General features: G+C 44.0%; 1 protein-coding gene across 11 annotated transcripts in view; it reads right to left on the reverse strand.

Moving 5' to 3' along the window:
* LOC107319900 (contactin-4) overlaps positions 1-22,335 on the reverse strand; it is a 242,648-nt gene that overhangs the window by 26,427 nt on the left and 193,886 nt on the right. For all 11 annotated transcript variants that reach the window (XM_085516128.1, XM_015875248.3, XM_015875243.3 and 8 more), the window contains 2 exons: positions 19,740-19,890; positions 4,066-4,193 (listed from right to left, as the gene is read on the reverse strand). In XM_085516128.1, the coding sequence (XP_085372254.1) occupies positions 4,066-4,193; positions 19,740-19,890 (279 nt within the window). The remainder of the gene's footprint in view (positions 1-4,065; positions 4,194-19,739; positions 19,891-22,335) is intronic.

The following is a 22,335-nucleotide window of genomic DNA, read 5'->3' on the forward strand; positions in this document are numbered from 1 at the left end:
AGCCAAAGATTATAGCTTTCATTGTCAACTGCTAAAATCAAGCATTTTCTACTGGATGCGAGCTAGAAGTCAAGAAAGACTTTTAAATTGAGGAATAAGCTTTATTTCATAACCATGAGAATGTACCAACATGCCCTCATTTGTGAATGAATTTGTGCTTTCATATGTCTGCAGTTCTCCCTAATCCTTAATATTTATTTTCCTTATAAAACTGATATAGAGATTACGGAAAACAACAGTTTAATCTAAATTTACTTTTTCTCCCTGACATTTTTTAGAGCAATGTGTTGAGTCAGATAAGGAACATTCATATCTGGAGCACATATAGAAACCGTGTGCAGCCATCACAAAAATAACAAAGACCACAATTTTTGACTATTTCACAGTTCTTTGTTTTGTGCAGAGAAGCACACACCTTGTGCGCTGTCAAGGTCCACTCCAAAAGCCCATACTATACAGATGGCCCTAAAGGGCTGCTCTGGGATTACTATTTTTAAGGCTGCCTCTCTTTTTTATAAATTATCTATTTTGCTTTCAATAAGAAGTGTCATTTAACAAGTTTCTTTCTAAACTCAAGCAAGCCCTGCCTGCACTCCGGGAGGACATCGGGCACTGAAGTAGGAAAGGGAGCATGAGAAAGCTTACTTGATTGCACATGTTAGCACATACCAGCTGACTCTGTCGTGTAGGAATTAAAACACAAAAAACCCAAAGAAACCCTGCACTGTGCATCACCAACCACATTCAAAACAAAACTTCTGAGATACGATGCTATGGACAGATGGTCAGCCATTAGAAAGCAACGTCTCTGCACTGGAGTGTAGCTTTGGAGATAGAGGACTAAACTCTCACCAGTTCTCTATGGACAGCACAACATTTTCATCTCTGAAGATGAAAAATAATAGTTCTTCCTTATCTATTAAAACAACCCAAAGCACAACAAAATGCACTTTAGCCCCTTGGCTGCAAGGCAAACTATTTTCCAAACCACGGAGATCAATACCAATCATGACATGCTGAAACCCAGCAATCACAGACGGTAAGAGGAGCCAGAAGACCTCAACGTCCCAACAACGCTGCTTGTATGGAGCTCAAAGGCTGCACTTGCATTGATGAGCACAGGACTGCCTTTCAACTATGAGCCCAACCACTTCTACAACGGGCTTGAAGATAATAACACTGAAGATTCTGAAAAGCCTTTTGATGATGGAGTTTACAGTATTTAATAAATCTTTTCATTTTTAAATGCAATGCACCAATTTGATGTCCATAAAAAGAATACGAATGGAATGGAAAATATGCAATTTCATAGAAAATGATGCCAATCCCCATGCTGGACAAAACCAAGACAATCAGACTATTGAAGTGTGAGGAAAAAATAACCTACTGACATTATCTTTGTATTATTTTTCTGCTAAAATGATACAGACACCAGCTAACAAAAATTCTCCTGCTTTTTCTGCTTTGAGTCCTCCCATAACAGTCAAAACAAGACAAGCTAATGGCAGGAGGAAAATGTTAAAAGTACATCATAATGAAACAGGCAAATAATACTGATGGAACTTACCCTTGTCAGAGATGTACGTGTACAACCAGAACTGTGCTTCAGAACTAGAGCAGAAATCACAGACCCTGCCAAGCACTCACACAGTGGTTCTTCTCTGCCTCCACCAGTGCTGGGACATCTCTGCAGGGGCAGCCTCTGGCCCCAGTCCCTCCTTGTGCTTCATGAGCTCAGAGCTTGTATAGCAGTGTCTTGAAATGAGCTTCCTATTTCAAAGCTGCTCTGAATTAGCCAATTATACAATGACATTAAATACAAATCAACTCGTACTGCACAGTTTATACACTTTGTCATGTAATCTCCTGGTGCTGAGGAAGGCTACGTGTTGGAAGAACTGAACATTTAGCCTCAAGTACAGTAAAAATGGAAAAAGAAAGATGGAAAATTCATATTTATGAGTGCTACGTATAAATACGTGTCATGCTTTACATAGCTCCGAAGGCCGTCTGAGGGATTCTCCTCCATCTTTACAAATTCAATCCTGCTTTTTAATTTAAAGGTCAAACCCAACACGCAAGTTTGCAAGATTTTAGGTCTCAGAGGCCAGAAGAGAGCAAACCAATGGAAGAAACCCAAAACACAACCTCACAGGTTCAGGAAGCCACTGAGGCTCAGCAGCTCTGACAACAGCATGTTAATACACAGCCCTATGGGCACCCATCAGAATTTCATATTTTGTAAGCTGTCTAGTCACGCAGAATATGAATATTTATTCATCCCTCTCTGGTTGTTTGCCAGACGTTTATTTTAAGCTCCTTGGTTCTGGGGTAACAGACATTCTCCTCCTCCTCCCCTCCTTGCCCACACTGTCTGTGACACTGTCAGCATCTCTTGCTGAGAGAGAAAAGAATTAAAAAAGGAGAGAGAGACCCTGCAATGTTAATGGGAGAACGGAGGAAGGCTCGAAAAAATGCCTTTCGACCTTCACGGTGTTTTACCCAATGACATAAGATGAGTTAGGAGAGAATATTCTTAAGGTCAAAAAACTCATCAGCTGATAAATTAGTCTTTTTTATACCACAAAACAGAGTTAAGGTAAGATATTCAGTGATATTTCTGTCAAACCTTGCCCATGTTTTACTTAGGGCAGAGAAACTCAAGCATTTCAATATAAAATAAGAGTATTTTACACAGTTCATTTGGAGTTCAGAATAGTTTCTGCTCTTTTATACTTTTTATGGGGTAGTCTTTGAAATTGCATTTCTCTGTCTGCTGCTAATATCCACATCCCGGGCTTAAAAGAGTGTATTCTCTGCTTCATGCACACGTGTCACTTCCATTAATGCTAATGGAACCAAGTGAAAACGGAGCACTGAGGGAGAAAAAAAGCACTTGCTAATCCTCTGTAACCCCACCATGAAGCAAGGCGATGTATAAACCATGTGAATAAAAAGATCCCAAGTTACCAAGAACTTATGTTACTGCCTGCTCATACTGCTAATGAGGAAGGACAAGGTGTGGATGACAGAAGCGTGACTCAGGGCAAACATGATCCTTTCCTCAATGACTGGATTTTAGGGTGCCAGATGCCATCAGCTGGCTACAGAGGAGCTGCAGAGCCAGGCTTGGGTGTGTGGGCATCTGGTGGCATGGTATGGTATGGGTGCAGTATGGGTATGGGTAGGTATGGGTGCAGTAGGACCCTCCTGCCTCTCTGTGCTCACTCCTCTGCTCCCAGCTTTGCTAGGATGGGATGTGGGCATGGGTAAGTGTCACGCAAGCTCTTCCAAACCTCCCTGACTGCAGACAGCTAACAGAGAGGCAAACCTTCCGCCCTGGGATGACAGCTGCTGCTGTACTGCTGGCACCTGCAGCTCACAATCACAACGGGGCTTCACCAGCTTTATCAGCACTTGCCTGACATTACTTGCTGAAGTATGCTCTGGCTGTAAAAGAAACACGGATTAAAACTTGCACTGAAACATTTTAAAGTATTCCCTATCCACCACAGAAATAATTGATGGGGAGACCCTCTAACCAAATGCTATCCATCAGTGCCAAAACATGGGAGAATGAAAACTGACAGCAACAGAGCTCCATGATTGATTTATTGCTTTGCAATCAGTCTTTCCCAATGTGTTATCCAAGAGAGCTTTTCCCCGAGATAAGACGGAGAAGGAGAGTAGTTATAAGTGTAATAATCCATACACTCACTGTCTATAGTAATTCCTCAGACATAGGACTACTCATAAGCAGAGGACAAATGACTTTAAAACATCTGTCAGCATCACTCAGTTTAACAAATCATTACTTTAAACGTCTTTGTGAAACCTTAGGAGTTCTGCCTTTAAAAACACATAATGGATGGAAGAAGTCTGAGAACACACCAACAAACACCTGAAACCCCCGAGCTGCAGAACTGCATCCCCATTTGACATACAGGGCTGTGTGCATCCAGAGAGCCTGGCTGCTGGAGGACCCACAGGCCCATGTGTGTCAGCAGTGAAGGAGCAGGCTGTGCCCAGCACTGGGTAGTGCTCACCAAAGAACATCACTGTTACCTTTCACAACCAAGCTGCCGGTGCTGCTTGCCGTCCCAAAGTGGTTGGTGGCCACGCAGGTGTAGCTCCCCGTGTCTGACTTGGTGACGTTGACAATTCGGAGGCTGCCGTCATCCAAAATGGTGATTCTGGAGAGACAGTGGGGCACAGGACACACGTTATGTTACTTACACACCACGTTCACAGACTGCTCTTCCCAGCCTGCATTAATTATTAACAGCCTGAACAGCACAGTCCACTGTCTGCTGCAGAGTGAGTTAAGCTGGCAGAAACCTCTGAGGACGCAATTCATAAATACTGAATGCATCATTTACATGAATTTTCAGTGTCTTTACTTGAAGGCAGCTCTGATTTACACACACAGCTCCTGTAGGTTTTACACAAGACTGTGCTTTGGTGCTCGACACTCCAGGACAACCCTGCAACATGCACTGCGTGGGCTGCAGCTGGAGATGCACAGATCTGGGGGCTTTTCAGTGAGGGTCCAGGTTTCTCCTCCCCAGATCTGTCTTCTTGTGCTCTGCTTTAAGTCAACAAAAGCAAAAATCCTGATCCCCTGTAAATCCCATCCAACGTGAATGCCTTGAGCCCTGAGGAAGTGAGTACAGCGCTGTGTGGTCCTGCTGAGCTCACTGCTGGTGACAGCGGTGGTTCATTGGGGGCTGTCACCTTATCACTGCAAACACACCCCAGTGGACGAAAATAACATGTTTCTCCAAGGACTCCTTACCTACAGGACCGTGAGACGTCCAGCTGCTGCAACCATAAGGCAAACGGGCACAGACACACACAGCATGCACCGCTGCTTTCTGCTCCTGCCCTGGATGAGCAGTGTGTCACACCTGCAGGCAGCCACGTCCTTCCATCCCCTCTCACATTTCCAGTCGGAAAGTCTCTTTTTCCCATTTAGCACCTAATTTCTGCCTGCTGTCTCTACGAGCAGGACTCTGCACCGACTTCATCTTTTTATTACTCAAAGCACTTCAGCGCTCCCTCTATTACATTTTGGTCATTTTCTTTTTAATTAGTACGTTCTTACCTCAGTGTATAGCAACCACAGAAAATACAATTATTTGAAGACACCCAAAAATGATCTTCAGAACTCCAGGGAAACCTTCCCTCCAGCCTAACACTGTCTCTCTTAGCAGAACACGTGGCTGTCTGCTCAGTATCATGTCCTGGAGCACAATCTGTTTTCTGCCCTTCAGCCACTTTCAGACCCGCACTGAAAATCTCATATTAATTCCCACCTTCTCCTGCTCAATTATTTCCTAATTTAACTAATTTGAAAGAAAATGAATAAGCCTTCCTGCATCCTTAATGCCAATCAAGCTCTGAGCAACAGGATTGAGAAATTAGGACAAAAGGAATTTAAGCAGGCAATGGCTACAGGCATCACAAAAATGCTCGAGAGGCCCTGGCCAGGTGAGGAGCTGCATAGAAGCTGGGCAGCACATAGCAGCAGACCCCATGAGTTGAAACCACAGCCCTAATGTGCTGCCATGGGGTGACACTGGGTATAGAGAAACAGCAAAGGACACCCATCCCCACCAGCACAGGAGCCAAGCAGGCTCCAGCAGGCCACAGCCAGCACAGTGAATGGAGACTCCAGGGACACACCTTCAAGTAGGGCAGTGACAGAGTCAGAGAGTCACAGAATCATAGAACCATCAAGGTTGGAAAAGACTTCCAAGGTCCTCCAGTCCAACCATCCACACATCACCAATAGCTCCCACGAAACCATGGCCCTCAGTTCAACACCTAAACATCCTTTGAACACCTACAGGGATGGGACTCCAGCACCTCACTGGGCAGCCCATTCCAGCACCTGAGCAGTTGGTGCTTTCTGTCACACCACGCTCTCTTGATGAGTACAAACAGAGCTGCTTGAAAAGATATGATCGCTTGTATCTTTCCAACAATGGTGGAGAGTGAGTGAGAGACAGAGAGTACAGGATGCTCCCAAGCCTCAATCCTGGCCTCTCCCTGACCTGCTTTTGCAGCAGCACAACATGAGACCAGCTGGCAGAAACCAGGGGCAGAGGTTATATTTCACACGTCAATAACAGTGATATTAATAGAAGTTTCTCAACTGGCTTATAGGTCTCCAAATTGTTGCAGTCAGTAGCATTCACTATTGTAATTTATTTTTGCAGGAGTCCAGTGACATGTATTTGCTTCTGTAGCAGTTGCTCCAGCTCAATAATTGGAAGAGAGTAGTATATAGCTACTTGTCTCTTATCTTCACCACTATGTTGGCACAAATCAATGCACGTATTACATTAAAGGTGCACTGGAGCGCAGGACTTGCCATACTGGCCTCTAGTGCAGGAGCCTGGGCAGCAGTAGCACCAGCAGCTCCCAAGGAATTACTTACTGCTGTTATCAATTTCAGGTCTTTGGAAACAACAGTGCCTTTCTGAAGGCTGAAGGTGCCCTTGGCGGGCATTAAAATTCAAATCAATATAAAGGACAGAAACAAGCTCAGCAAGATGCTCCAGCCCAAGAAGGACCACACTGTGCTGGCCTTGCCCGCCAGCCACTTGCTCCCTCAGCATTTTGCCATCTCAACAAATCTGACAAAAAAAGTGATACCACAGACTGCATTTCCCTACAGTTGAGATTTTATTTTTACTTATTTTTTATCCACGTGGCTAAAAACTGTTTGCAGGATAATCTCCTCCACGGGTAATTTTAACTGTACCTGTGGATGAAACTAGTTTTAATTTCAATTTTTCATACCTTTTCTATCTCTATATTTCTGCTGCTATTGGTTTCCCATTAAGTGCCTATTTACATTCCCAGTGTTAAATAGTTAATATGGACTGGATGGTTTTAGGAATGACCTCTGGATGAGGTCAGTAAATCCCCCATAGGCTCTTGCACATCACGGGGAGATTGTGCTGTTTCCTTCCACCTCTAAGCAGAAAGCCACAGATGGCTGGGTTTATTCTGATAACACAACACTGCAAAGTTGGGACTTGCACCAAGTTCTCCAAAGCCAATCCCCAGTGGATCTCCATGCACACTGAATTCTGCTCTGACAGCTAATTGATTCCCTGCACACTCTTGCCAATGATCGGCATCAAGAATGACAAACAACTGTGCAAGTTAACTCTTGGGTTTCTTTTCAAACAAATCAGATCATTAAAATCCTACTGTGAGTCAGTGGTTAGGAGGCCTTATGGTGATGTGGTTCTTTTTGCTGAAGGCGCTTTTCTACATGGAGTGTTTTGTCCCTTAATTTTCATCCAATGTGCTGGAAGTTAGCAAGTAATTATTTTAACACTTGGAATTGGTTTGTTGAGAAAGCAGGAATGACTGTCTCTGATTTTGCTACTTCACAAATTTCCTTTGCAGACATATCTTCATTAAGTGGGAAGAAAGGCTCATTTCAGGCCATCGAAAGCTCTCAAACCGCTAATTGCCTTGAAAGCAAACATCCCTTGATCAACCACTCTTAGCAGTTTGGTTGAACAAGTCCTTCTAAGACACAAAGTTCAAATTAAATGAAGCACTGCACAGCACACTTCCTTTCTTCTCATCCAAAATACACCCTCAAAACGTCTTCTAGTAAGATGGCTAGGAAGACTTAAAGCACATTTCCCATAGACACGCATTACTGCAGAACGAAGTGTTGGCTGCTGAGTATGCACCTCTCTGAACCACTTCAAACCAAAAGGAGCTATTGACTTGCTGTTGAGTGCTCTGGGTTCCCTGCCACAGCTAACCACAGCAGCAGTAAGAGGAACTAATCATACAGATCTGATCTTGTACAGATTGGTGCCTTAACCTACTCTCCTCTGCTTTCCAACAGTGATACCTCTACTGTATTGGTTCAGTGACCCATCAGCCAGCTCCAACCTGAATCGAGCACAGCAGGTCCAATTCATGGATCCACTTCTCATTGCTGGGCAGAATTCCCACATAATAAAACTGCTCATCAGTAATTACCTCCAGCCCAGCTCCAAGGAAATCTGACCTTTGTCTGTCTGACTGCACCCCTTGCCTCTACACGAACAAGCCCATGAGCTGCTGCTCAGGCCAGCCCTGTGCTGTGATAGAGGAGTTGCTTAAAAACCCCAGCCCTACCACCATTACTTTAACACCTTCTCTGTGTGGGTCCAGGAACCAAAGAGACCAGCACTGCAGAGCCAGGGCTGAATAACCCCCATCCATGCTTGGCCAGCACCAAGTGTGAGCCTCAGCAGGGTAAGCAGTGTGCTCCGGGGCTAACCTTCTCACAGTGAATTATTTACTCACTCATAGAGTCCCAGCATCACCGACAGAAGATTTGCACCGGACAGATGATGCTGCAGGTATCCCTCAATATATTCTTGTCAGCATGCCCTCTATTTTTCTCTTCAGCAGGTGGAAATGTGGAATATGAATGGACGACAGAGGCAGTGCATACAGCAGGCTGTGTGACAGCGGTGGTTCTCCTCCCAGGGGACATGAGCAGCAGAACTGCTGGACTGCAGCTTACAGATGGATTCCTTCTTGGGAGCAAAGTAGCCATAAAGTTTGTTGGTTTTGTTTGCTTTTTTTAGTATCTCAGATAGTTTCATTTGCTCTGCTGAAATGAAGCAAGGTATGTTGCTTCTTATCTGATCACTCCAGCATTTTAATTTATGAAATACAAGCACAACTACACTTGCTTTCACTGTTGATTAAACACAGACATCTGAAATATTTCATGCTTCACCAAGTGAATATTTTTAATTTTTTTCCCCCCAGGAAACAATGCTCAGGATGTCCTGTCCTTTTTCTATTACAGGGAGAAAAGATGTCTTAGAGCAAGCATTTAAATGAATGTCAGCTGGAAGAAATACACACAGAGTGCAATTTGAGATAAAACTTCCATTGATCCCTTCATGTACAGCCTTTGTGGCAGCGGTTGACATGACTATTGAAAAGGGACTGTGGTGCCAGAGTTCTTCTAAGAGATAATCCGTCTTCTGAGAGAAGATTTAGGTTAAAGGCACCTGTGAGAAACAGTGCATTTCAGCCTACATGATGAATGGCTCATTGTCCTTCCTCTGAGCTGGGGCTGGAAGCAGAGGAGGAAGGGAATGGCACGGGGCAGCCCAGCCTTGATTCTCAGCAATGTGTTTGCTCAGCCATTACATTCATAGGCAGGAACATGGAGAGCAATTTTTAGCCTAACAGCAACTTTACTTCATGCCACAACTCTACTGCAAATGTAAATGATTCCAGAAACCATATTATTTATCCAATTATTACTGCTTCTATTGCATGCCTTTGTAGCAGTTTACCGTTTTAATAATACTACCCATGCAATGAAGCAGTGACTAGGATTATTAAAATGATCTCATAACGGCACTATTACCCATTAGGCTCTTTCAGAAAACATGGAAGGATTTAGAAATGCTGCCAGGTCTGGACGTACATCCTGGCTGCCAGGGAGGATTTACTGCTCCCAGCCCTCCCTGAGCCAAGGCACCACTCACCACCACCTGCCCATCACCATGAAGGATGGGCTGCCTCACTCCCCTGCTAATAATAACTCCACGGCCATAGGTTGTTCTCGCAAGTGCGGCTGCAGCCTTAAAATTAATAACAGTAAGGTTAGAGCTGTCTGCTGTATAACATTAATCCCCATTAAAGTAGGCAGAGAGGTCAATGTGGGTATCACAGATCTCCATCCACACCTGTGATGGCCTCTGGCATATACCTGGAGAGAGGACAAGAGGACCCTAACCCCCAACCCCTTATCTTCAGGCCATTCAAAATATCCCTCCATGCATCCAGAACACCATCTCCCAAGGCTGGACTTCACCTAAGAAAGCACATGAGAGCAGCTATGACTCTGGACACTTCCACATGACTGGGAATTGGTGTGAAATGGACTAAATGTTTGTGGGAATGGCATCACAGGGGCTTTAATTTGACCATCCATCCAACCGCATAAATGGTACTGACTGCCACACAATGCAGACAGCCTTGTAATGGTATGCGACTTCTTGTCCAGGACCTGTTAGTTTTGATTTACATTACCACCAACATCTGCTACGATACTTATTTGTCTATAACTACTTGTCTTTTCATGGTTCACAGGAAAGTCCGAGATAATTTGGAGCCTCAGTCAAAGCCCATTTAATTTAGTACATGTCTTTCTCTTGGTGAAAGCAGGCATTAGATAAGGCCTTACTTATCCATGACAACTGGCAGCTCTCTTAACAGCAAACTCACTATAATTAATTTTCAGGTAAGAAGTGTATTTGCTCAGAACAAACCAAGGTAAAAAACCTGCTCCATTTAGTCCAATAGAAAAGTTCCCAGCAGCTTTCCTGGAAATGCATTTTATGTGGAACTAGAGGCCAAGGATGAAGTGTTTGAACTGAGGCAGTGAATGGCCCAACATGGGATGGCCAAGGCCTTTTGTCCTGAGTGCTCTTGATCCCTAAGATAGGATACAATGCAAACTCATTGAACTCAGTGTAAACCAGTCACCAATTCATCCTAACACCCAGCCATCCTAAGTTATTCCTGCTATTTTCTTTCTCAACAAACTATTTATCTGCAATGGCAGAGCAGTCCAGATAAATAATACAGTACCCAGAACACATTAACGACTATCAACGCAAAAGCTGTGCTTTGTCATCATCCTCCTTTTTGCCTGGAAATTTTTAGGACAAGTCTGGAACTGATGAAATCCCATTCTGAAGGAGTGAATAGAAAAGAAAGGAGCATTTACAGCTATTAGAGACTTCATGTAAATTGTTTATAGAGAAGCCTACGGTCATAATTCAGATATAAAAGTATCCCTGGGTTATCTAAGAACAGTTCTCTACAAAACGTCTTTCTTAAGGGATGATGGTAACAGGAAGAAACAAATGAAAACCAAACACAAACACAGCTAGGGACCCTGAAGCAAAAGAACAGGCTGTCATGAATTTCAAAGAATAGAAACCTTTTGTCTTCTCTCCCTTTCTGCTCTTTTTTCATTATACACAAAATTAAAATAAATACAGTAAGAGCAAACGTGTCACGAAAATAAATATTTGAGGAAACAAATCCGAGCAAAGCAAAGCAAAGCTCATTTTTACAGCTTTCATTCCTCAGACATGAGGCAATAATTTGAGCTGTATGGGAAGTCTGTGCGCATCTGGAGGGTCCAATGGTGCAAAGAGCCAATTTCCCACTGATTTTGGTGAGAAATGAAGACCAATCCCCAAGGGAATCCCCTTTTAGCGCAGCCCTTTAGCCTCACAGTTTATTTTTGCAGACTAAGCTGGTCATTTGTCACAAAACACAAGAGCAGCACAAGCAAGAAGAGGTGTTGGTGCTCAGCACATACCCACTGCAGAGAGCTCTGAGTGTGCAAACACTTGGCATGGAGCAGGCTTTCCTCATCCTGGAACAGCTCTTCGCTGGCTTGGGTGGAGGAGCAAAGCACTCATGCAAAACACCCAAGGAAAACTAAAACATTTGCACACAGCTGTCCGTCCAGACACACAGCTCCTCACCAAGAAGCACCATACCCAGCACGGAGGAAACCTTGCATAAGGAAGCAGCAGGTGCTTCAGAGCCACTACTCAATTCAGCCTACCTAATGCTCAGTGAAATATTTGCTATGCTCATCCTTCCACGGCAGTTACTGGAGCCCGGAGGCACAAAGACTGAGCGGCTTCTCCCAGCCGAAAGGGAGGCACGGCAGCAGGCTGAGTAGTCAGGCTGGAAGCACTGCCTCCATCATCCTCACCAACAGTTCTCTCCCAGCGAGGACAAGCCATCACCCTCTACCTACAGCAAAAACTCCAGAGCTCTGGCAAACAGGACCATTAACACCACCAAAGCCCAGAAAAATTATACTCTTATGAGAAAATAATATCTGCATGAGATTTTCCGTGCATCAGCTGCTGACACAAACCATTTCTGGAAGCATTCATGAGATTAGAGCAGAAGCAGTAAACGCTCTCTCAGCTTATTCGCTCCAGCTGATACCATCTGAATGGATGCCCAAAGGCACAGTCTTTCAAAGATAACACATCTTTTCCTCTAGTTTCAACAAAAAAAAATGCCCACAGTACAAAGATAAATTACCCACTCCGCTTGTAATTGGTGTTAACAGAGACTTGCAAGATCCAAAGATGTATTTACGTCACTTAAAGATGATGTTTAAATAATCATCAAAAACATCACCAAGTCTGGTAGGACGCCAAAAAGTCCATTAGAAATCCTTCACTTCCCCCAGCAGACATATAATTATTTCCTTGGATTTTAAACACGTTATTTCTTAAAACGTAGCCTTAGCTGTAAAATCATTATCTATTAATTATGAAAATGTCCAAGAGAAGAAATATTTGATAATGTTTCTCACTTCAAAACGCTCTGTGCTCCGCAGGACTTGGGGAAGGGCTGGTGGCTGCTTCTATCACTTCTCACGCAACCCCCTGCTTCTAAAATAAGCAAACCCAAGGCAAAAGCCTGCTGTTGACTTCTCCAGACACACCAGTGCCATGAGGTTGGCTGAAATGTGGTCACTACAGGGTGACATCACTGTCCTACACAGCAACCCCAGTGAAAGCAGTTTGTTGGGAGAATAGCAACCGCTTCTAGTGCTGTGGAGCAAATAAACATGCATGTTTTAAGGATCAGCCTAATTACTTTAGACATCAGAAATAAAGTAGCATTAAATTGGCTCTAGATACAACACTTCTCAGATAACACGTTGCTAGAAACATCCGCACAAGAGCAGAGGGGAAAAAGCAATGCAGCATAAGGAACTGGCATGGCCAACTTCTGATTGGCGCTGAACTTCAACAATTGGAAGTCTGGCAGAATGAGTCAGTGGGCATCCTTAGGCCCTCTGACCACTGAATCAAGTGCTATCCTGGCTCATCTTAATTCTCTTCTTGCAGAAAATTGGTTAAAGCAAGTACGCACCAGTCATCTCAGGCACTGCAATGAAGTAAAGCCATCTTCTGCCATTGTCTTTCAAAAGTAAGATGAATGCTGCTCCGTCGACTCAAACTTCAAAAAGCTATTTGCAGAATGTCATTTTTCATTCTGCCTAGGCAGGATGTAATGAAAAACCGACACATTATTGATGGTTTGGTTACCTGTCTGCCTTAAAGAAATTGCACAGGTGCTGTACTTAGGGGGGTGGGGGGAAAAGAGACAGTCAACACAATTAATGCAAAACAATGATAGGAAGCATCCTTTGAGGTTTTATTTTCTGCTGAAGTGTCACCAGATTGCACGTCCAAAAGCCACTGCTGGCAATTTGTCTCTCAAGTAATCAGGATAAAAATAACACCATGGTTTGTACCCTGGCACCAGACAGGAAAAGATGCGCCCTCTGTCCTGCTGCCATTTTCTTCCTGGCTGTTTAAAGCAATTAGCTACTAATTAGGAAGTCTGAAGCAACAAATAAGAACACGGGAATTAATACAACTTTATCTCCCTTTCTTTCCTTGTCTGATTTCATAACTTTTCTTCCTCAAAATGGAACAGCACCTAAATAAATACACAAAAGTGTGTTATAGAAATAACAGCTGATCTGGCAGCTCTGTAAATGAACACCCCTTGTGAGGGCATCGTGACGGTGTTAACTCTTCAGAACATGGTGGGTAAGGTGCTTCAATGGTCCATCAGTCTCCATACTGAGGGGCAGGAGACACCAAAACACATTGCTTGTCAGAAGCCATTAGAGCACAGGGACTTCCAAATTAGCTTTGACTCTGGGATACAGTGCAAGAGTAATAGTAATAGGTGAACAGTTGGACTGGATGATCTTTTAGGTCTTTTCCAACCTTGGTGATTCTATGATTCTATGATTCTAAGAGCAGCAATGGGGCACTGGGAACAATCTGGACCTGAACTGCAGAAGCTCAGTGGGCATGCTGCACAGTGCTAAATGCTGTGACAACTGACCTCCATCACTTGCAAAAAACCTGATGCAGCGTGGCTCTGTGTGTGCTCCAATGTGCTCATACATCATGAAGCTTGTCAAGGCTGTGTGATAATGGGACCAACTGGGAGAATTTCCACGGTGAGCTCGCCTGGACTATCTAGGTCAGATCCTGCTCTAACAAAGCACACTGTGAGGGCCGCTTTATACAGAGACTTGTTTAATTAAGATAACAGATGTTGCTATTATATGAGTACTAGTCAGTGGCTGTTTAATTGGACACTTTCATATTCTTTGCTACCAGCGCAGAGCATCATTTGTCTTTTATGAATTTCTTCCTTACAATTAAACTCTATAAACAATGCGCTGTATATTCACAGAAAAGGAACAGCTCTAATGATGTAAAGGCTGTACACAAACAAGAATGGGAGAAAAGTAATTTGTTTTGGGCTTAAAACTACAATTATTTTTCTTTCCTGACTGAGAACAAGTATGGTAGGAGGGTAAATGTGACTTCCAATAGCCTCAGCAGAACATTAGGAATGAAAACCATTGTGAGTACATATTTTGAACATACACTATTTTCAGAGGAAAACACGTTATATTTTGACATGTTCTTACCAAATGCTCCAGACAGCTGACAACAGAACAGGGAGCACTCACAGGCGAGGCATGGCTGAATGGGAAACTGATAAATGCCTGCATTTCTCCTTGAATGTCAGAATTCTAAGCCAGGCTATGGAATCAGCCTTGCTGCTGCACCGCAGTCCAGCAGGATAGCTGGGCGACAGTGCTACAGCAAACCATCAGGCTGGAGAAATGCAGCATTTCTCCCCAAAAAAGCTATCCTGGATATCCTGCACGTGGCCTACACTGTCGGGTGCTGGGAAGCAATGCAGAACAAAGCAATGCAGGAAGAAATGGTAAACCCAAATTAATATCTCACTACCTCCTCCAGAACAGTGCAACCCTATGGCTTCATGTTCTGGGAAATGACTGTGTGTGTGTGTCTGACAGACTGGAATTTAAACTGAAATACTCTGTGAAATATATAGAAGTGTAAATCTTATCAAAATACCAGCATGTAAATTCAAGCAATTTCTGTATGGGCAAAACAAGGACCAGGTGAAACAGGAAAGAGCTGCAAGGAAAATCATGCAAATCTTGCACTATATCTAACAGTCCCTTCCAGTGCTACTCCAACAAAGCTATTCCATGCCAATAGCAAAACACAGCCCTTGACCAACCCCACTGGAAATGATCATAACGTCTTCTAACAAAACGACATTCACTGGGAACTTATTACGAGTTCAGCCTGTGCAGATGAGAGGCAAAAAGTCCATGTCTTTCAGTGCAGATCACAGCACCTGCATCCACTTTAAACACTCCATCCCAGATCCCAGTGCTTCTGCAGCTCATCCCTTGGACAACATGCACCAACGTGGCTGCACCTGCAAGTCTGCTGGGAATCAATGCTCTTTTGGCAGCTATGGAAAACCGTATGAAAGAGATTTACCTGTTTCACATTTAAGCTTGAATAAACGGCTTCATATCAACTGAATTAACTGCTTATTTTAATGCCAGCTTGCAGCACTCCAGACAGTTCCAGGCGTTTTCTCTACTCACATCCAGCTCCATCCACCCCTCGTACCCAGGAAACATGAATGAATGAGGTGAGGACAGTAGCAACTTCTGCTTTTCAATGGTGTAAGGATGAACTGCTTGTACTTGCAACTAGCACAGCTCTCTGTGGGAGCCGCGCTGTAATTATGAACAAATTGAGAGCTTTCTATGATAAGATCACCTGAAAATAAAGGTTTTAAAACACGAGTCTTGGTAATAAATTTATGTAATGTTGTGGCATTAGATGTAATTCAGTCATTACGAGAGGATTAAGAAAATCCTGCAAGAACAATCTGGGCACTGTGACTTCCCCTCCCACTCCTGCTAATGAACGGCTGACAGAATGTCTTGCTAGGATATAATTGTCACCAATGAGAAATCCCGTGCATGGGGAGATGCCTGATCTGCAGCTGGCACTCAGGAGTCCAAAGGAAAGACTCCCCACTGAGGGCTGGATTTCCCTCACACCACTGTTATGCAGGGCTCATCAGTTAATGGAAGGTTTTCCAGACTTGTGAGTAACTCTGGATACCTGTTTTTATCTTGGTGAATCTCTGGTAGAATTACCCTCCACCTCTGTGACTGCACTGACATCTATGAGCAACTCTTCTGCTCCTGATCAAAAAATACAGCCATGGTTTGAATCCGCTCCATCTTTCACATGATGCAGTAAATGCAGAAAACCACATCTCTGAATATAACGTCTGTCTGACTCCTATATGGTACGTAACCAATTCTGTAAATGACTCTTCTATGTAGAAATAGCGTTTGTTTTCAAAGCAGAATCTGCAACCTATCTGTATCTGTGCTGTAGCAGTTTCTGTATAGAATTTACCTTCTGGAGTCATGCTACCAACGTTTATTTTGACTCTGTCAGGCCTCCAAGGCAGGATTTCCATTATTATGGAGATGAACTGCCTTTAATGACAGTAATAATATAATTGTACCTCAGGGCAGAATTTCTAATAACATGATTGCACAGTTCTCAAACGCTGGTAAAAGATGTCTTCAGGGCAGGTTGTTCATTAGGGGTGCAGCTCACACCAGCACGGCCCCCAGAGAAGAACATGAAACCTCAAGCAATAAAGCTCTCTTTTTCCATGGCAGCCTCTGTCCTCTGGGCAAGCACTGAACAATGCACTTAGTTTTGCCTCCTGGATAGCAGTAGCCTTCAGAGCAGGATTCCTGGCAGCCAAACCCTATGCACAGTATTTCTGTTCCCAAAAAGTTGTCCCTAACATTATGTTCCATTTGAAAAGCCCCAGGAACCCCAGGAGGAACGCTCCGGTGACTGCCACAGTCCAAGTCATGCTGTACATCAGAATTCACAGCCAGGACTGGCACATTAATGATGCTTTTGTCTCCACCTGGAATTGGCAGGACCATCCATATTGATTAACCTTCACACGATCAGGTTCAGCTTGGAGAAGGATCCAGATGTTCCGGCACCTCTCTGAAGCTTGAAGGACTCCTTAACATCAGTTAAGCTGGAGATTTCATTTAAGTTGTTTCTCCTACACCTGTCTCAAAGTTCAGTTTTGCACCCCAGGTGAAGAGATTTCAGCAACAGCTTTTCTTGGCATCTTTCTTATTGTATCTCAAAAGATTTTTTTCAACAGCCAAGAAGGCTCTTGTTTGAAGCCCACTTGTAAATGTGGGGATAGGGACATCCCCAGACTGGACTCCAGTCAGTCCTGCTGACCCAGGGAGGCAGGGTGAAAATAATGCTTCAGTGATCAGAGAAAGCAGGAATGGGCACTGATAAGCAGATGGTGGCCACACGGCCTGTCTGAGCCCCGTGCAGTCAGACAGTGCTGACGAACAACGCCACGACTGTATCAGCCAATATTAATCCTTAACTGCACTTTTCACACAGTCTCCAGTCACAGATTGCAGGGATGGCGTGTAATAGAGGTGATGATTAGGATTCAACATCCTCATCCCCATGAGAGACACAAACAACGGCGTAGAAGAACTAAATAGGTCCAACGCCAAGTAAATGGAGCGGTGCTCATTACGATAGTTTGCCAGAGAGGCCCTGCTGGAAAATCTGGCCAGTGGAAAACCCCAGGGTGCAGCAGCAGCAAATTTCACACCTGCTTGGGTACATTTCACATCTGATTTCCCATCCAGGGCTGGGTGCCCAAGCAGGAGGTTCTGGCCAGGAGAGGTGAGAGAAGCACAGCAGTTCTGCTGTCTGCATTTCAGTTCAGCCCTCAGCTACTTTCTTCCCCAACTGCTGCCTCTCACCAGGAGAAACAAGACCCATTTCTCCCCCATATGAGAGAATCCAGCCATGTTTCAGTTCAGATCTTAGCAAGCTTTTAAGAATACACCTGCCTTTTGCCATATGCGGTCTGCCTTGGGTGAAGCTGGGTCACAGGATAATGAAGTAGTTGTAGCCCAGTGAACTGCTCCTTAAAACACACGGACACGTGTTCACTTCAAGGAGTGCTTTGGTGTGGATTCCCTCATGCCTACCACAGTGTGATTTTAGTTGACAGTGTTTCAGGGAGGTGTCAGTGCCTCCTTTTCCCACTTGCCTGTTTTCACAGAGCCCTGAAGAAACCTCCTGTTTTACGAGGTGCCGGCTTTCCTTTAAGCTCTGGTGAAAAGTTGTTGAAATACCAACAGCCTGTCCAAATAGCCAGCTCAGAACTTATTTCTAATGACACACACAGGCAAAATGAGCCTGGCTGTATCGTACAAGTCATAAGCCCTTCCCTTGGGAAGCCAGGATCCAGGGGCTTCTGCTGCATTACAGCAGCTGACTTTTAGGAAAGCTTGCAGATGAAAGAACAGTGCTAAAGCACAATCACTTTGTTGTTAGCACCACCCAGCAGTAACAAAGCAAGAAGCACAGTTGCTCTCATTTCTTTCCTTTCCTAAACCCTGGCTAAGATAAATCCAAGCCTCCTCTCCCAGTCCCTCAATTAAAATGAGATGAAACCATAGCATAGCAAGGAGAGCAGCAAATTTCAGTGGCAGACTCTGCCAGTGAGGTCTGGAAGGGAACAGACACTCTGAAAGCTGAGCACTTGCTACTTCCAGCCCTGCCACAAATTCCACCAGAAGAACAAGCTACTTTGGTTTAAAAAATCAATGTGACTTGATATACCATAACATCACCCTTGCACAGCTTTGTGCCCTGAATGCTAAAGGAAGTTCTCCACACTTGTCATCCAGTTCTCTTTATTCCAAGAGGTGACATCAAGCTGTCCGTAGACAAGTGCCCCCAAAAGGCCAGATATCAGACAGTAAGTAAGTCACAGACAGGTTCATTATTTTACTTATCTGGCTGCAAACAATTATTTGCATACACATCACCATAGTAATGGGCATAGCACAATGCCCATTACAAGCAGGTTGGCTGGAGCAAGACTAGACCTTCCAGTTCCAATTCTAAGAGGTTTAAGCTCTTAAAAACAGCAATTTTCTCTAGTTTCTGTCTCTTGGGTCTCTAGTCATAAGACATGAATGCACACTCCTCCCACAAATGAAAGAGGTGCATCACACCTTGAGGTGTCCATAACAGCTCTACAGGCTCCTCCCTTAAGAGGCTGCAGGAGCAGGACAGGTCACACAGTCAGCAATGGATCACTGCAATCACAGAAGCAATGACTGCGGATTCAGAAGGCAGGCTCTCACTTCCTTCTATTGCCCTCCCTTGATTTAAGAAAAAAAAAATAAAATATACATATATATATATATACATATATATATATATTTAGCCAGCCTGAAAAAGCCATCTCCAAATAGGCGTCAGGACTGCCAAATTAATTACTGACCCCAAACAACTCCTGTTTGCAGGACACATTGAGTAATGTACCAGGACTGTGTAATTGGCAGTGGAGAAGGTTTCAGCAGTACTCTCCTGGGAAGCTTTTTGAAAACCAGTGGCTATTTAGAGCAATCCAGAGACAAAGGATTTGCTTTTTAGAATATATCTTTATCAGCTTCTAGGCGGGGATGCTTCAATAGTACACAGAGATGAGGATGAACACAATGGGAATAGAAATTTCACCTCCAGTTCCTTGAGATTGAACGCTGGCTGTTTTCACATTTATTTGCAAGTCAATTTTGGGAAGCTATTAATGACAAATTTAGTTTTCATTGCTGAAAGCCCCTGGGTTGGATCAAGCCAATGAAAGAAATGGTTTCTGTAAGACATTACCTCTCATTTTCTCTTAGGATGTCTTTTCCTTTCTTCCAAGAATAAGTAGGTCTGGGGGAGGCTCTGGGCTTGCACTCGATGATTACTTCACCGCCCACTTTCACAAGAGTTAACTTTTTCAGCAGCGTCTTGGAAAAGTCTGGCCCGACAGCTGGAAGAGAAAAAAACATGAATCAGAACCTCCTCTGGAAAAGAAAGTCAGGCTCTTGGGAACATGACCATGTCCCGAGGATTCTTCTCACCTGTCACTGCTCATTGTCTTAAAATCTGATGGTTTTGTATTTATGGTAGTTGCGTGAAGATCTTTTATGTTGATGCTATGAAGGGAAGAGACCTTGGCACAGCCAGGTCCTGAACCATGTGTAACAAGGCAAGACTTGGGATGTCATCAGGACATGGAGAAATCTTCCATCATCTGCCCAAGTACTGTCAGGGCGCATCCCTCAGCTTTGTGCAAAGCAGTTCAGAATGGAAAACAGCAGAGCAGTGCAGACAGGCTGCAGAATGGCCACAAGGCAGGCCCGGAGGGGAGGACGCTGTCTGGCCCCCAAGGACTGCTCATGATTGATTTGATGGGACCCAATGACAGGCAGATCTCAGAGGCAGCTGCCTGCAACTGACTCCCCAAGGAAGGCCAGAAGGTTTTTGTTTATATCAAACAGGAAAGTTATTTTTTCCAGTACAGAAAGCTCAAAGCAGATCAGGGGAGGCAGTGTAATGGTTTGATGAGCAGCTCTTGCCACGCTCACTGCATCTGTGTAGCACAGAGCTCTGCTCGGGCCCCTCTGCTCCCCTCAGACTCTCCCCATCTACTTGCACTGTGCTTCCTGCCATGCCCTCACATCCCTGAGCTAGCAGCAGTTTGCTCGACTTCCTTTCCTGCTGCACTCTATGAGGTGTAAGTTTAGATCACCATACATTGCATCTGCTTGGTGCTCCAGAAAAGGATCTAAGGGTCACCTGGAGCAGCTGGGAGACAAAAAGCTGCTATGAGAGACAGAAAGCAAATTCATTTTTTCTACATCATCTCTTCTGCCTCCGTTCTTTTCAGCATCATTCCTGCCACAAAAGGGCTGAGAATAAAAAATAATCCCACACTGACAATGGGATGGCCTTTATGTTCTAATAGAAGCCTTCTGTCTTCCCCTTATGTGAATAAGAGCTCACTAATCCCTGAGATGTCCTGTCTGCTGTGTCTAATCATAGAGGAGTGATTCATTTTAGCATAGAGGAAACTGCATGTTATTAAAAACTATAAAAAAGCCTTCTGAAAGACAACACCGGATATGTAAAACGCTTCAAAATTAAAGCAGCAAACTGAGAACAACTCCCCAGCAACGTGCTCAGAGCCAGATGAAGCATTAGCCAGATCATATTGTTGTAACACGCTGTCCCTTTTTGGAAACGCTTTCAAATGATGGTCTGAAATGTATGGGCAAAAGAGATTTCTGAACTATCCAGTGATTTCCATCTCTGTAAGGCACAGTTTGGATTGTTTCTTTACAAGTCATTGGCTACTTCCCTCCTGCTCCTGCATGGGGAGTTGTGCAGTGTGGGTTTGTGATGACTGATGAACAAAGCAGCTATCAGGGGATCAAAAAGACTGAAAGTTAGAGGGAAGGAGGAAAATCTACTTTGATTATGCAAGGTATTCAGCACAGCCACAGAACGTATTGTCCATAAGGAGCAACACATTGCTGGGAATCTCAAGAGACTGCTGCTCGGGTCTGATAAGCCGTGAAACAGCTTCTGCTACCGGTCATGCTTAGGGCTGTGATGGGAAGCTAAAATCTGTAATTCAGAAATCTCTGGGCTCAGTTCTCAGCACTACCAGAGCCCTTCTGTGCCACCTCAGGGATAACGCACTGAATATCTCCACACCTTGCTTGTAAAATGAGGATTTAAATTACACTTTTTTTTTCACTCTAAGCTCCTCTCCCGGCTTTTTATTTAAACATCCAGCCAAAAAACTCTTCCAGGCAGTGATTGCATCTTACTACAGGTTTTTACAATGCCCAGCACAACAGGACTCTGGTTTTAGCTCAAGACTCTGGGCAATATAACTGACAACAATAATAGAGAAGCATCATTCTGAGCAAAGCTCTGTGAGTAATTTTCCATCACTCTTTCGCTTAATTTTGCTATAAGCCTCACCTGTTAATATTGGCGTTTAATCGTTTCAAATGCTTAAGATCAGGACCTTGTAAAATAACCATTTTTATACTTGGAAAGATCCCTCTAAAAGCCAACGTTTCTCAGTGAGAACTCAGAATATTGACCTACTTTGAAAACTGCAGTGAAAGGGAAAACACGCTGCTTTCCTTTAATAATGTGCCAAATTAAATCACCAATCCATAGAACTGAATCTGCAGCACAGCATTCTGGTACTTCTTACGTGACACACGGAAGCAAGATTGTGTAATCTAGATGGGAAGTCATCCACGTCCCATCTATCCAGCAGGTTTTTAAGCACGTTTCCCAAGGTCTGTGCTCTTTGTGCCAACGTGAGGCCTGCACTGGGATGTCCCTCTGACCTCCAAGAGTTGGGGAAGACAGAAATCACATTAATTATAATTACATCCTCAATGTTCAGTTC

Source organism: Coturnix japonica, chromosome 15 (assembly GCF_054131305.1).
Source record: "Coturnix japonica strain WE chromosome 15, WE-NBRP24, whole genome shotgun sequence".
Lineage (NCBI taxonomy): Eukaryota > Metazoa > Chordata > Aves > Galliformes > Phasianidae > Coturnix > Coturnix japonica.